General features: G+C 40.4%; 1 protein-coding gene across 5 annotated transcripts in view; it reads right to left on the reverse strand.

The window, feature by feature from the left end:
• The window catches only part of PIGN (phosphatidylinositol glycan anchor biosynthesis class N), a 103824-nt gene that overhangs the window by 79476 nt on the left and 6904 nt on the right, over window positions 1-17444 (reverse strand). For 2 of the 5 annotated variants that reach the window (XM_084510814.1, XM_084510816.1), the window contains exons 2-5: window positions 11462-11721; window positions 7693-7814; window positions 6616-6714; window positions 2414-2520 (exon numbers count right to left, since the gene is read on the reverse strand). In XM_084510814.1, coding sequence (XP_084366940.1) covers window positions 2414-2520; window positions 6616-6714; window positions 7693-7814; window positions 11462-11688 — 555 coding nt within the window. In that variant the 5' untranslated portion in view covers window positions 11689-11721. Of the gene's footprint in view, window positions 1-2413; window positions 2521-6615; window positions 6715-7692; window positions 7815-11461; window positions 11722-11824; window positions 12012-15182; window positions 15362-17444 lie in introns of those variants that run through there. The other 3 variants (XM_084510817.1, XM_084510818.1, XM_084510815.1) reach the window with 3 other exon arrangements.

Here is a 17444-nt window from a genome sequence, read left to right on the forward strand (position 1 = left end):
TTTTTTAAGGTTTCTGGAAAGGAAAAGTCCAATAACCCCATACCTAAGTGGCCTAGGTGGGTGGCAGTAGCACCCACAAACTACCATCACACATTGACATTCCACCAAGCTTTAGCCCAGCTGCAGATAACCACTCACATCATCTAGTCTATACCCAGTCTTCTCTGTCCTCAAAAAGGGCTGGGATGTCCTTATACCATAAATAGTCACTGTAGGAACTATAAAGAATCATTTTTTTTCCCCACTCACGACTTAAGCAATCTGCTTCCAATGCATACACAACTACTAGCCAGAGTTTACATACCTCCCAACTAACTTAGTTTCTGCTATATTGCACTTTTGAGGAGAATAAGCAATTCCACAGAGACAGAGCTAACAGCCCAAACACTAGTCGGCCATTCTCCATTTTATCCCCATCTTTCTGGGAGGCAGAGAAAACCAAAAAAGGCCTTGTGATGTTTGGGACCTGCTAACTACACTGCAAAGAGGGGATACACCTTCGTCTTTTGCTTTCTAGAGCAGGAGACACAAATTCAGGGACCATAAATGCAAGCCAAAGTCAAATGACGTGTGGTTAAGTATTTTCCTCCCTTTCATTTTATCTCAAATACATGTTGTAGAAAAAGTAGATTTCAGATTTCAGCACATTATCATTGTTACCCATATATTCACAACAGCGTGGCTGAGACGGATGCTGGAGCTATAGCAGAAGAGCGACCTGTTTCAGGCAGCCTTAAGTTTCATGCTTCTGAAGCAATCGCTGATGTGTAACTGAAGAGATGATTAATGGAATGAGTGTTTTACGCTAGTCAATCAAGTCCTACCCATTCACAGCATGAAATTTAGATAGGCAAAATAAGCCTTTACAATAACAGTGGGTGCTGGTTCCAAGGAAAAAGTCACCAGCAATGACATATATTAAGCATATCATTATGGCTTGAAATAAGAAATGTCATTGTGTGTTTTAACACAAGAGAAAGGTAGCACCACCCTCATACACCTGTGCAACTCCAAGTGACAGCAGGGTGTAACTTTAAGGCAAGTGTCCAAGGGTAACTGACAGCCTAATTTGATTTGTATTATTCATGCATATTACAACAAACAACCTGGCACGGGTGCAAGTTCAGAGAGGGCAATGGTTAAAAAACAAATCAAAAACCTTCTTTCCGCTTGCAAACACAGAAAATCACTTCCTTTGAACACTGGTGACTTGTAATAAACTTTTCAACCCTACATCATCGTTTAAAGCAGGCCCACCCTTGGCTTCCTACCACAGATGCTGATTTGGTTTATATATTGGTTTATTTGTCCTTATTTAGGTTTGATTTGATTTACACTGCAGCTAATGTTAATGCATCCAGCCCAAAGATCATGTGGAAGAAGTTTATTAAGACTTGAACTGCATTTAACATTGTTATGAGACACAGAAAGCCAAACCCCACCTAATCACTCCACTGACGTACACACTTAGGCACCAACACCCACTAACAGCATTTCTTAATTCAGGACAACTGAAGTAGCACAGCATACAACATGAACACAGGAATTCACAAATTAAGCACTGTGTGCATTGGATATTAATACAAACAATGGTAATATCACAGAAGACTGTCTAGCTGAGCAGAGCACCATGTGAATGAGTAATCCTGCTTCAGGGCCTAAATTGCCTTTTTAACAAAACTAACCATGGCTCCTCTGGCAGTCACAGCATAGCATTAGCCTCAGCAGATAATCAGGAGTCATCTACGTGCATCAGAAAAAGCAACACTATAGTTGGAGCAGATCGAGTCCTGACAGAAATTAAGCGAATAATATTGTCCGTTTTTTTTTCCATAATGAAGATCTGTTTCTCCCTACTTAATTCAAGTAGGAAAACATCTCTAAGATTATCTAAGTCCAACCTTTTTCGGAGTATTGACAAGTCCACCACTAAACCATGCTACTAAGTTCTACCTCTAAATGTTTCCTGAAGACCTCCAGGGATGGTGACTCAGCCACTTCCCTGGGCAGCCCATTCCAATGCTGCAAGACCCTTGACCTTTTCAGTAAAGACATTTTTCCCAATATGCAGATACTTGTTAGGAAATTCTTAGCTAATCACACAAAATTTTAAACAGTCTGTAGTACTCTAAAAAGATAGGTTTCGGGTAACATGCAAATTTAAGTCTAAGGAAAGCAAAGAATATTTGTTAAAAGGGTATGTTTATTAGCATTTTAATTAGTATTGGATGACACACTTCCTCTAATCTATTACATGACTCATGATAATCAATTCAAGCCCTTTTTTTTTTTTTTTAATACTTACTGCCTCAAATGATATCTCTTTCAAAAATTTCTTATTTTCCAGATCTATAGTAAAATAAACATTACCTATGTTTTATACACAGGTAGCATGAGAAGATTCTTTGCTCACCTTAACATGGTCAAAAACCCAAGTGTCAAGCTTGGATGCATCTTGTGCTCCAAAGTCTTCACTTTCTGCTGTGTAACAAAATGTATAAACATGATCTCCAGTGGCACCTGCAAAAACAATATAAATGGAATAGGAGACAACAGAAAGAAAAGTTTTCATCCTTCTTCCTTAGTAAAAAATACATGAATATTAATGCATACGAACACAAATCCATCAAGAATGACAATCCTGAGAGAATTCAAAGAAGGATCTCTCCTTAAATTATTCCACCATTTACATTTTTAAGCCTAGATACCATATTTATCTCATTAGCTTATCAGCATCTTTGGGGGGGGCTGGGGGAAGGGGGGGAGGAACAATGTTACTCAATACACTCATGTGAGAAAAAGCAGATAGAAATTGAACAACTTCCAGTTAAAGCAAGTTAAAAAACTTAGTTTTGAAACAAGTAACTTCATTAAAATGTCTAACAGGAAACTAGACATCTAGAGCCTTATATGAGCACACAAGTTGTTGTTGTTTTTCTTTTGTTATTTGTTTAGTAAATTGTACAGGGCTTTTGATTGTTAAAGTGAATCATACAAGACAACAGGATATCATGTATGCCTTTTATTCAGGACACAATCGTATATTACATACAAGGCAGGCAACAGCACGGAGTATATGAGGTCCACTGATGCAAACACACAGCATCTGAACAAGATGATTTCATCTTGCATTCACTGTCCACAAAGTAAAGCAGAAAAAGAGGGGGGGAAAGATAATGAAGACCTAGAAGAAAGTAAACTTCTGAAGTCCTGGAAAGATCTGAAATTAGGTGCAGTTTAATGAGCTATTCAGTCTGTGGCTGAGCTGTTAACAGCTTGGGAATGCTATTTCTACATTGACTACATAAAATCCCAAAGGGGAGACATTCTTCTATCAGTTGATTGCCAGTCAGCATGTAGCTGATTTTCTGAATGTCAGAATTATATACTGCCATTTTGTAAGCTTCCGGGCTTGTCAATGGACTAACATCCCCATATAAGGGACATGTTTAACCAAGATTACATCTAAACCTACGCAAGTGATGCAGGTATTTCAGGCCAGAAAGATGAAAGCTGGCACAGATCTGGTGCAGTTCCCCCTGCTGTCCCTCAGGAGATGTTTCTACTACTTATAACCCAGAACACTCGCTGCACTCCTCAGTCTGAAAGAAAAGAACAAAATTCTCCAGGGCACTTAAAAGTGAATTAAGGAGTTCAAATTGGTGGATAAAGGAGCTCAAAAGAAGAAATAAGCCCTGGTGATCACTGTAAGGACGACTGATGTTCAAAGAGGGTAGAGTGCTGTACTGTTTGTTCTGCAGCATTACGGAACATCGGACGAGACCTGTTTTTGTGAGGTACAACACCAAAGAAGCTAGATGAAAAGCATGTAGTTTGCAGACTGGGTAAAGGAATGCTACTGGTTACCCATTCTAATTTCCACCAGAGGAAAAAAAAAAACATGTAGCGGCTAAATGAGGCCATATAAGGAAAGCTTTGGAGTGCTGGAAAGATCTTCAAAATGATTTTAAGAAAAAAGAAAACCAACTATACAATATTATTAAATAATATTTTATATTTCTGTATTTTGAGAGGTGATAGGCAACAGTATGCCTGATACTTCTTTGAAATGTGGGGACAAGGCAAGGAGGATGCAAAGACGTGATAGAGAAGTAGATGGTAGCCAAGGATGAAAACATCCTTACGAAGCAGAGCTCTACTGTGTTTAGTGGTGCCATTACACTAATGGAAATAATGTGGAGATGCCAAAAACCTGCACACCAGATACCAGCTGTTCCTATGGCAGACTTCTGCCTGGCATGTTGTCTCAGCCCTTAGTATCAAGATTCAAATACTAAGGTTAGGAATAGAGTTATCCTCCTACAATAAGATTACATCCTTTGGAAATCAAAGCTCTCATTCTGCCTGACCCTCCCCTGTCCCAGCTCCATGCCGTCCCTCGGGTCCTGTCGCTGTCCCCAGAGAGCAGAGCTCAGCGCCTGCCCCTCCGCTCCCCTTGTGAGGGAGCTGCAGGCCGCCATGAGGCCTCCCCTCAGCCTGCTCTGCTCGGGACTTAACAAACCAAGGGACCTCAGTTGCTCCTCATATCTCTTCCCCTCCAGACCCTTCACCATCCTCAAAGTCCTCCTTCAGAGGCTAATAGTTTTGTGTCCTCATATGTTGTGGTGCCCAAAATCATACACAGAACTTGAGGTGAGGCTGCACCAGCGTCAAGTAGACCAACCCCTTCCTTCAATGGTCCAGCAGAAGCATCAGCTTCAGATCCTTTCTCAGTGTGGTTTTCAATACTCAGGATTACACTCTAACCCAGACCTACGACAAAACAGTATCGAGCTGGACAACAGCAAGACAAACTCAACTCTTGGCAAGTCTAGAAGAAAAAATGGAAGTTTTCACAAACATTCTGGAAATAAAGTAGACATTTTCAAAGTACACTATTTTCAGATAATTTCAAGCTCTACCTAAAAATATCATGAAAATAAGGTTAGAATTAGAATACCGAATCTGCGTAGTTTAAGCAAATTTATCTATTGGAAAGTAACATTCTCTAAACCTGCTTCAGATGTATGCAAATTGCACACTAGTTCCAAAGATACTTCTGACATTTTCTCAGACTAACATTAATCACACAAACTTAGACAAATTCAGATATCATGCATATACTTATATTTTGATATAGAGAGATCAAACAGCATTTTATTTACCTTCTCTATAGAATCTACCACCATCTGACTGAAATATTTATTTTATGACAGAAAAAAGACTGGAAGATAAATAATGCCAGCAAATGGGATTTTTCACTCCTTGACAAAACCCAGCAGGTATTATATATTCTTTATTCATCATCCAATGAAAACGGTGTGAGAAGACGTGTTTCTCACAATGGTGAAACAGTTAAAAGAATTCTGAATATTTTGGCATGATGAAAAAACACAAGAAGAGTCATATGACTGTACTAATTTCCAACATGGAAAGAATTTAAGCTATGTTCCACTCATCTTCTTTTCAGCTTTTTGTAAAAGTGAAGCTAAAGTTAATAAATACTTGATTCCATTCCTTTGTTTGTTATAGAAGCCAAAGTTTCCTATCTCTCCTCTTCTTTGGAAACTCGTAACAAAGAAATGGCAAACGTCTTTATTCTATACATGATCAAAAATAGATTGCTTATAGATAAAGCTTATATTGGAGAGACCAAAGAAGGCAAGAATACTTTTTCCAATAAAAAGTTAAATCAGCTTTATATCACGAGAAACTGCTTCCCAGATAGCATCTACTTCTCAAACTGTGCTGCACTAAACCTTTCTCAAGCAGTGTGGCCATAGGCCAAGGACAGTTCATTTTTGGAGGATTCCAAGAAAAAAACACAACAAAACAACAAACAAACAAAACAGCTTTACTGGTGTCACTCAGAATAAGCCATATTGAGACACAAGACAACTGTATGGAACTAGCCTTGCACACCCCTGCAGAAAACATCAAAGCTGCTTCCAGTCCCCTGTTTATCTTCTTACTCAAAGAAAATTAACAAAAGGACAGGGCTTTGTAAAATTCTTGAATTCCCCAAATATTTTCCCAAGAATATATCCCTAGAAATGTAAATAATCTGTGCAAGGGCAGTATACTACCTTTCCTCGCTCCCCAGTCATCATCAAAATATTTCTAAATACAAACTGTTATCTGAGGTCATGGGAAAGTGTAAACTAGGATATATTTTTACAGCTTTTCATAAACTTAAATTTATATGGACCAACCTAGGAACAGAAAAAAAAAAAAAAAAAAAAAAAGAGGTGTGTGTGACAGAGGAGATACTGGGGAGATGAAGAGAGACTGGAGTTCAGAAAATGAAGGAAGAACTTTAAACCAAATTAAAAGCATGAAGTCCTTTTAACTATGGGTGTTTCTCCTTTAGTATGTTGACAGAATTAAGTAAAGCCTACTTAAATGGATGATAAATAGGGATAACAAAATAGGGATATCTTCTTAAAAGCTTACCATTTCTCCACCCAGTCTTGAATTCACAAACTAGAAATCACATGTACAAAAAATAAACTGGAAACATGTCATTCACCTTCTTCTTTAACTTGAAAATTTCAAGTCTTTCTATTTTATTACCAGATAACTACGTGTTAAAAATTCACAAAATTTAAACCTTACCTTTTGCAAACATTGGCAAAATATCTGGGCTTCCCCAGCTCCACGTATATTTACTTTCATTGAAAACAGAGTCAAATTCCACTGGATTCTCCTTCCATCCTGTTAAACATACAATTTCAATTGGATTGCCAAAAGATTTTTGACTTCTTTTCCATGCAAATTTTCTTTTTGGAGGGTGGGGGATGGAGGAAGTCCCTTCTACTATTTCACAATGAACCGCACTCCGTAGGTCTCAGTTTTACTTGTTTTTGCCTCTATTTGCAATTAGTCCCCCATTCATCAAGAAATGAGATGAAAACCTAAGCCAATCTTGTTATGAAAGGATTCAGACAAATAACACACAGCTGGTTTACCTTCTACAAAGCTAAATTTTTCCCGAATTCTAAATCCCCTGTTATCTGATTGCAGTTTTCAACATACTGTGCATTAAGTTACACACACGTATTATATTACCAATAATCATGTTCCACCCTTTCACAAGAAAACCTTAAAGACTTTCTGTGACAAGGCAGCTGACAAATATAAAGAGATGCTCTTAACAGCAACTCATGCCAATCCTGCATTTGTAGCAGATATTAGAAGGAAGAACCTTGTGACTAGAAGCTTGGGCAAGATCAGGTAATTCCTCTTAGGTAATTCACCGACAGCAGCTATCTCCAGCTAAACATTCGCTGAAGTTTCTACTCCATTTTGCTACTGATCCTTCAACTCCACCTGACAATGGTTCAGCTAAAACAATGAAGTTTACTTCCGTTTGCAACAATTACTTAACCACCTTCTATTACATCCCAAATTATAATTTAAAACAATCTGTTACATGAAAAGGTAAATCCAGAAAGTTCTTCTGCTTTTAGACTTAGGGTGCTAAATCTTACTAAATTACAAAATATTAACTTGTGTAATGCATTTTCATAGCTAACAATATGAACAGAGGGAAAACTATCCAAAATGAGATTTTTCCATATAATCTTGTCATACAAACCACTATGCAAGTGTTTACCGATAACATAGAACCTAGTATATCAGTAGAATTCCTTATCTTGGAGGATAGTGTTTAAAACTTTGGGACTGGCATACCTTTAGCAACTGCACTGACGTCTTCATAAAACCCAGCTATCAGTGCAACGTGCCCTGGTCTGGATTCTGTTGGGACTCGGGTATGAGAGATGCCCCAGCTGCCATTATTCTCCAGAATAGCCCTGAAAAAAAGATACAAGTCAGTTAATGCTTGTGACTTCTTGCAAGTAAAATGTTTTGCAGATAAAAAGAGTGACAGGTAGGATGCTACACAGGAAATACAAAAAGCCCAGATTAAAAATAGATTTTTTGCTTTAGCCTGCTGTGCAGCAACTCAAACCAAACATTAACTGAAAGTAGTTCTGTATTATAATACCCCACAGATAACACTGCTATTGTTGACCACCAACACTCAAACAGACTAGTTTAACTGATGTTTTACAACACTTACACATAACATATAGTGGTTTTGTTTTTTTTCTGCTGTCTTCTAATATGGCTTAACCCCCCCAGTCCCTGCCCAACAAATTGTTGCTGTCTGGCATTGCTTTTCTTTGTTCTTTCCATTTAGCTTGAAAGTTCAATCTTCCTTTGCTCATTAAATACACTCAAGTATAATTAGTTCTTGGGACCATGCCTGTCTTCTTTATCTATGCTTAATCTTGGAAGGCAGCAACGAGAGGATATAAACCAAATGTGAATGCAATGTGGAGGTCATTCGAACAACACAGAAAATCCAGGCAAACCTATTATCTTTTGCAGTTACGCTGAAGCAAATCAGAGTAGATTCTCACCAAATATAAAGAAATACAGAAGCTGTCTAGGGATTATACATGTACACATAAAATCATTGTAAGATAAAAAGCAAAGAAAACAGAGGGCAAAGCTCAAGCGTAAGAAACAGGCTCAAACTGTTCTTGTCTGCTAAAGATATGAACAGCTGGAACCTGTCAGAGAGCAAGCAAGCAAATGTTATCATCGAATGTTTTCTTGTCTCCATCTTCTGGAAGCAGAGGAACATTCAGTGCCCACTGTCAGGGTGGCGGCTGGAAGGAGAAGAGATTAAAACACACCATGATATACTTTATACTAGTTCTTAGGAAAAAAGGAGCAGATTCTCTGAACAAATCCAATGCAATTTTATGAGCGAAACCTACTAGAAGTTACTTTTGTTGTTCAAGGTATAAGTTACAAAACTCGCTGAGTTCGAATGTGATCGAACATAGATCCCAAGTTCATGTTTTATAACTTGATTTTTAACAGATAGACCAATCTGGTTTTATACAGTTGTTAATTACAAGTTCTGTACGCTAAACACATTTCACATGAATAACATAAGAATCAAACCAAAACATAGAATATTTAAGGCTTGGCTGTGCTCATGGAATTCATTGCTTATATTCATCTTGGATCTCAAATTCTCAGGCCTACTTGGAAGTTCACGGGACTACTTTGAATAGCCCAAACACTGCAGAGAAAAATGAAAAAGGCAATATAATATTCTGATATTACTTCTAGCTATCACCTCAGCCAGGTTTTAAGACAACTCATATTGAAAACAAGTATTATTCTGAAAAAAAGGATTTAAGTATCAGCTAAAGAGGTTTCTAATTTATTCTTACTGGAGACTGATCAAGATATATTGCACTAGCATTAGTGGAAGACTTACGACAGATAAAAAATTTTGGCTCTCCTCTCACTTCACTGTAACAACAGGTGGGAAATTGTTTTAATTAGACTTTGATTTCTACCTCTTGGATTACTTCCCAACTCCATTTTGCCTAAGTTAGAAAGTAATCCTTTACATTTGCTTCTGATGGGTTGCATTAACGTATCTGAAGTCAACAATAACATAAGGCAAGCAGAATATAGTCAGAATACCACTTACCTTTTCAAAAATCACTTAGCCATTTTGAATTATTTCCAAAGCCTTTTACTCAGAAGAACTGTTTTAAAAATTCATTTCCCTGACAGGACAAACATTAGCTACCCATAATAGTGATGAATATGATATAGCAATACATACAAAACGTGACTGACAAGGAATATAACATCTTCTTTGCAGTCCTCATCTGCACTACCACAGCACTTCAGACCACACCACCTGCTGTCCCTTGTAGCTACCCAGAACGCTGCTGAACAACAGATTTTTCAAGAATATTTGTAAAAGAAAAGCCTGATGTATACCTGGTATACATCAGCCAGCAATCTGTTCCAACCATAATGGATATTTATTAACTTTACATGCCTACTAAAACACCTTGCTTTCATTTATGGCACATTGCTGCATGAATAATTCTTGCTCATTTAAAGATAATCTTTCCTCCTTAGAGAAACAGTAGTTCCCAAAGTGCTCCACCTGCACGAGACAAGTCATCTGCCTATTATGCTGCACACTAAAGCAGATAAGGGACTGCACACTTGACACTTAAGAATGAACGTGAGAAACAGTGGACTTGATATGCCCAGGACTGCCTTGCCTTCCACCTTTCAGAAGACACAGCATGCTGCATGCTTTCATCTCACATACACATGCTCACACATGCATTTATTATTTATAGGCAGAATGAAAGAACTAGAGATAGACAGATGGCACCTCAAGTCTCACTGGCATTTTACTCTGGTGACCTACCAGTATCTTTTCTTCTAAGGCAGCTCTTTCCTCCACTTACCCAGGTCCTTTCAGCATAGGTTTTACTTGCACAAATTTTGAAATGGGACAAATTAAAAGACAGAAAAGTACAAATTTCCCAATACTGGACAAGCTAATGTATGGTTTGCCTTATTACTAGAAATCTGTAATAATGCTGAATTGCTGAAACTGAAGAACTTAAGACACTTCATGGCTGGAAAAGAGGATATTTTGGCCCCAACACACCACTGCTCCTAGAGACACGGCACTATGGCATTCACGACCTTATGATGCTACAAAAGACCAACAACTTTAGTCCTAAAAGGACGAATCTGCTCTGGAAGAGGCACGAAGTCCACCGCTAAAAGAAGATATGGAAAACACACTGGTGTGGCACAAAGCACACCTTACAAGAACCCTAACTCAGGCAGAGAAACAGTTACAAGTAATCCCACGCAGGATGACAAGTACTAAAGTGCAGCCTTCCCAGATTTCTCTAGCAGACTGGAAATGCCATAGCAGCTTCAGATGATTGATTACATGGATTTGCTCTGATATGCCAGCTAGACACCAGCTATTACACAAATGCAGTCTTATTTAGCACTGTCTCATTTTTTTTAAATTTCGGCAATTATTCATCTTATGATCAAGTAACTATCTCGATATAAGGAAACAAGGAAGGCTGGGGAATATTAACTTTAATCACTCAAAGACAAGGCTTCTAGCGTTCCTTTCTGGCTGCATTAATTTTCCACAATTTTAAACCCAATCATGCCATTATGCAATGAGAGATGCTAGAGATAGCACAAGAGAGGCAGCGGGGTCACGCAGACGGGAAAGGAGGAACAAACAGGAAGAGGCGGCTTGCTGTTAGATCCGCTCAGCCCATCTTGTTTAATCACTCCTTACGAAGCCTCATCAGCAGCTCAGAACTGGAAGACAGGTGTGTTAATGAACTACTCCGGCTAAACTGAACATCCAGGAAGCAGCTTAAATAAATGAGTTAGGTTTCAAAATTGATGCCATGCAGAGCGTAACTCTGCAAAAATTTGTCACTTCAAAGGCAGAGGGAAGGCAGTACCAAGCCACCACAGTTGTCTGTTTCTCTTGTTCCTATGAGAACACTTTTCATCATTACATAGAGCTAACTCCAGAAGCTAAACCTTCTGGATCGGAAGCATTTTTGGGTGGACTTACCGCAGGTAAGGTGCATGGGAAGTGTTGTTGCCATCCAATTCGTACAGTGAATCTGCCCGCAGACCGTCGGCAACAAAGAGCACGAGACGTTTCGCTGGAGGTGGCAGCGGAGTCTGCTGAGGGGTCATACCGTGAACCAGAGGAGAGCTGAAGTAGATGTCAAAAATGGAGACCAAGAACACAAAGTGGACAAGGAGACCAGCAAGGATGAAGACTGGTATACCCATGGTAACGGGGGGCTGGCAAGGCAAAGTCCAACACTGAGAGGGAATAAGAAAAATATAGTTAGTCACATGAAACTTAGTAGGATCAGTATTTATTTCATTTGATACAGAATGGGAGTACTGTAACTAGAGTTGTTACCCAGATCCAAAATCAAACTTCATTTACAAGCAGCTTTTTCCCAGATATGCTGGTTTCGGTCAGAAGCCATCGCACTGCTGATTCAGCCTGTCAGATAGCTGTGTCACACCAACTCCACCTTGGCGTTTTCTGGCATACCGGCTGGCTTCAGAAGACCATTAAATCAAGCCAGCATCTCCGACATCCAGCAGCTTTCTGTTACCTACAGCAGTGACAGGACAACACGACGTCTCTCTCCATGAGCATACTACCCTCTGCTGGCCGACTGCACGACAGCTTTGGGGTCTGTTCAGGCAAATATAGACCGAAGTCAGCCAGGGAAAGCCATCCTACAGCAAGCATCCACCCAAAGGTGCTTTCTGTGAATTTACCATCAATTTCGGGCTCGTTATACTCCATTTAGAAACTTACTTTAAACGAACAAAGCCGCTCTGTGTGAGTGCAGAACGCTATCACTCCTCTAAGAAAGGCGACAAAAACGCAACAGGTGAAGAATTACGGTTCAGCAGGATAATAATCTCTCCTTTCAGGATGCTTTTTCTGCCTTCAGTCTTTGAAGTCAGGTTCAGGATACAAAGATGCTTAAAAATAGATACACTGGAAATGCATGCATCCACCACATGCACTGAGGGTTTCGCATGATGCCTACCGAAGGCAACACCAACACATACAGAGTTAGGTAAAATAGGAAACAGCCTGAACGAGGCTATTAGCTCTGTGCAAACTGCTAACTTCATTATTTAAATAAGCTAATTATCAGCCTTACCCAAACAGCACCTCCACACCTCCATTCACTAATTTGGAGACAGATCTTCTGAACAGCCCAGAAGGTGCTGACATTCAGTTGTCTGTACCAGTACGTGCCTCCCTCCAAAAGAAGCTCTTCATTCAGGATCTAGTCAGTGCTCCTGAATGAGAACGCCTACATTTCTTATCTTGCTACTTACAGAACTCCAGTAGTTAGAAACACGAACGTGGACAGGCACAGACAGCCACCACATGGTAAGACGATTAGTTTTATCGAGGAAGGAAAGAAAGGCTTCATTACAACATAATTAACCCTGATAAAAACCCTGAAAGATTTTCTTAAAATACAAATTTTAAAGGGCCAGGAAAACCACAGGAAAAGAAAAATGAAAAAGATTTGAAAGTTTGTTTTATATCTAAATCACACTACTTGTCAAAGTAAAATTCAGACCTATACGCAGCTTAACTATAAGGTACATTTCCACTCATTTTCCCTACTGAAATACAGCTGCACCAGCCTTCATCCTAATCAAAGTAATTAATACAGTAATAACTTCCAACTTCAGAGACTGAGAGAAAAAAGTATCACAATTGAGATAAATATGGCATTTCAAAGAGACATGCAGTAGCCCTACTCAATGCAGTGAGGTTTCATCTCTCAAGCAGGAGCTTGTGGGCACAGAACTGTGCAAGTGAGATTCCAGCAGAGACCTGGGACATCTGTAAGCATCAGCTTATTACTTTGTGTTTCCATTCTTAAGTACTTTAAGTTCCTGCATGCGTTGAACATTAACGTTGTTCATTAAGTTGAACACAGGACCTCATTTTACTGTCTTATTTTCCACCGGGCTTCCTCTTCTGATGTAGCTGTGCTGTTTGATACGAGAACCTGAACTATTCATGCCTAGGAGCCGATGCAACTAGATACCCCCTTAACGAGAGCACATTACTTCAATCAGATACTTGCTGCTGGCTGCTCCCAATACTACAAATCTATAGCTGAACACTTTCTAAGTTCTTCCAATTACAGTATTAGACATCTAAACTGTTTACAGCACAGAGTATTTCCCTTTGCTTTAAATCTCCCCAGGCCTGAGGCGTAGCTTGCAGCAAAAGGAGTGTAATCAACACAATTCAAGTTTAATGCCATGTCATCAGAGTACAGTGATCTACAAAATTAAGTCCAAAAGAAGACTTCATTTGCAACCGCAGTTCAGTTACGCTATAGTAGGCCACTCCACCGGGCACAAGATACCCAATTGCTCATCACCACTAGATGATTTCACTGCAGGCAGCTCCCAACCCACCTGCTTTTTGAACCACTAAGCCCTTGTGAGGTCTTGCAAACGAGCACATCTGTGGCTAGAGAAGGATCAAACAGCATTGATAAGAGTCAGCAAGAAGCAATGTAGACAAGCAACAATGACCTTCTGCACCTCTTCGTGCTGATCAAGTTACAGCTGAACTTGGTCATTGCTACTCTGAAGCGTCTAAAGTTGTTTAGACTGTTTATGAAATATGTTCTCTTCAAACACAATCAGGGAACAACATGAATTAGGATTTCCAGTAACTGATTTTCATCTTGGGTTTCCTTGAGACTTCCCAACAATCAACGTACCCTTTCTATCCCACAGGACAAACAAACACCCAAGATCGGGTGTTTTTTGGGAGCCAGCTTTCCACAGGTCCATTCCCATCTCATTCTTGGAGCACATCCCCATTTCTTCTCAACCCTCAATATACAACATCTTTGACTACAAAGTGAGGAGAAGGAAAAACAAGCAGGCACAAAGATAACCTCTTCTATAGAGCTTTGGTTACTGGCGGTTGAATGCTTCTGCTTTTCTTATCTTCAAGCGTTTCTCTACATGTCTGCTCCACTCCTGTGTATCTTTCTGGTTAAAATCACGTAATTACAGCTTCAGAGCTCTTCAAGCAAATGAGGCATCTCCGCAGCTCTCCCTTCAGCAGCACACCAGCTCTTGCAAGAATTCATCAAAAAGCACAGTTCCAGGTACCCACTTAAACGTGACAGATACTTTTAAGCATGGTCATGGTTGCAGAACTACTCTGACCCAACCTCTTCTCTACCACCTAACCCAGGCAGGATCTGAAAAAGCAGAGCAATGAGACTACCTGAAGAGAAGGGCTGTGTACATTTGTCCTCTCAGCGACGATGCTTGGGGTAAACTTTGGTTCCTGACTGAAAAGAGAGGTAAATACTCCTTTTCATCCCATGATGCTGAAACATCAGTTTGCCTAGAAGGTACAGCAGCATCAATTAAAATGGGCAAGTTGATTTCCAGAAGGGGCAAATTAATTTCCAGAATGCTTTTCCCAGTCCCCTTCCTGAAGGCTGTCAGAGGAGTCCCATAGGCACACTGCCTATAAAAGAAACTGCAACCATCAAATACAAGGATCAGGATCTGAACCAGCCTACGTGCAGAGGAAACAGCAACCAAGGTAAAATATAACATTCAGGGTTACGTTGACTCATGAAATAACCTATCAGAGGCTTAAATATGCATGGCATTAAGCATTTACAGATTAATGAGATAAAGTATACCCTGACAAAGAAGTGCCTTTGCTAGAGCCCTCTAAGCTTACGTACCACAGTCTAAGACAGACACGGGTGGAAGATCATTGAATGATGGACTGAAATGGCCACTTCTCACATAAAAACCAGTTTCCATTTTGAGTAGGATCTTGTCTGTCTACACAATCCACAGCTGTGCAGAAACAGGTCTTGGCTGACACTAATTTGTTTCTTGGCTTAATCACTACCAGCTGGGACTTACTATTAAAGGTTGATTTACCACGGATCACTGAATCGTGAAAGGCAGACCATCAGGGAAGAAAGCAAAGGTTCAAAGACAAGGGGACTTCCAGAATTTGTAAGCCACCTCCATGGCACAAGAAGGCCTAATGCTAAGCAGTGTAATTACAAATATAAGCATTTGTAGCACAAAGAGGAAAACAGATGAATGCGTCTCACTTCAGATATAAATGGGTTCCCTGGGGTGATCTCCTCCACTGCACTCTTGTGCAGGGACCACCGGTGTGGAAAAGTAAAGCTACAAATATATTGTGAAAATGTTTTCTCTTGCAAGATCTGGACGTGACCTTCAGTAATCAGAACAAGCCTCAGTGTCGGTCTCCTGGGACATCTATTTGTGTGGTGTTTTTTTTTTTCCTTCCTATAATGGGCTCTAGTATTATACTTCTCTCTCCTCAAAACTTGACCTCGTTCTCAAAGACACGATGGAAAGTCTTGGACTGCAAGTCCACCGCCTCCACGCAACCAGTGCAGTAACAACTGGGATGGGGTGACAGCACCAGGAAATGTGAAAACGCAGAGGTCTTTGGAGCACTGAGCTGAATCATCCACAATGCAGAGATCTCTTCCACGCCCCTTTTCTTCTCCCTCTGTGCTTCTGCATCACCTTTTGACAGGGCTGTTCAAAAGCCAGTCTCAACCTGCAGGTTCGATGTGGGAACCAGAGGTGGAACAGGATCTCAGAGGTGCCCTGACACACCTGTCAGCGTAAAGAAGAGCTGCAAATGAAAGCCTTGGTGCCCAGCAGCTCTCCAGCATGCTTGTCTGGCCGGGAAGAGCAGAGAGCAGCTATCCCAGTACAATCCAGGCACTCAAACATCCCTCAAGCCAGTGACGTCTGCCCTCAGGCCCTCCAGGCACAGAGGGGCACAGGTAATGCTTCTCAGGAGCAGGTGTCTGCTCTAGCAGGAGTCATGCATATTTATCTACGTACTGTTCGTCTGCATCCTCAGAAACACAGAAGTGGAATCCAATTTTTATGGGGCACCACACAAAAGAGAGACCCTTCCTCTTCTCCCTCCTCCTGTTGTAGAAGGCATCACAAGCAAGTTTCTCTGTAGATGCTGGTGCTTGGTGGTTCAAGACAACCCCACAAGACATGAAAAGGACAAAAAAAAACTCAGAGAAAAGAAAAGTAGATTTACTATTAACTTATACGAAAAAGCAAAAGCCAAAGCCTGTCAAGAGAAGCAAAGGAGCAATGTATTAGACACGCAGCCCTTTTCACTTTGGAGGACAAGGAACTGAATCTAAGTTTATTCCTAGTGCAAAAAGCTCTGCTCTCGTGTGCTTGGCCACCCAAAAAGTGGATAAACAAACTCTCCCTTGAAGATGTATCTTACATCTTGCTGTCAATGAAACTTAAGGATGTGTCAGCATTTTTGCGTCCTCTGATATCTTCCCAGGCAACCCCCTAGCAAGTGACTCAGTGCACTACAATCCAAAGATTTAAGCTTTGCCCAAATCCTGATTGCATTACTCTGTTTAATTCCATTTAGCTACTGCCTATCATGTACTAAGAGAAAAGATCACAGTTTCTAGCCTTACAGACAAAATAGAGGGAGAGATCACTTGCTGTTTCTTACTGTCCATCCAAAGACGCTACTTACAATAATACAGCTCAGGCAGCCAATTCATCTCCTCTACAGCCTCAGCCCAAGTAGTGCACAGGGCATCAGGCTCTGATTTATCCTTTTTCTGTATTTTCTCTCCTTCTATCACTACCTCCAAAAACTAAATACGGAGCCAATCCATGGTGAAGGCAAGAAGCAGGCAGCCTGTTTCACGTTAGCTCGTCCCTCCTCTCCAGCTGATCCATACCCTGCTAACAGGACTTTTTTTTGACTTGCACCCCAGCCCAGCACTACCCCTGCAGCCAGGTCTGGCCGCTGCACAACCCACGTCCACAGCCCCCAGGAAAGGATCAGCTCCCTTACAGCCGAGCAGGAAAGCTGATGTAATTAGGGAAATGCTCGTTTCCCCGAAGCAATCCACATCCGAGTTGTTTTTCCCTGAAGTTCTAATCTCTCATCATTA

This window comes from Aythya ferina (genome assembly GCF_964211825.1).
Source record: "Aythya ferina genome assembly, chromosome: 2".
In the NCBI taxonomy this organism is placed as follows: domain Eukaryota; kingdom Metazoa; phylum Chordata; class Aves; order Anseriformes; family Anatidae; genus Aythya; species Aythya ferina.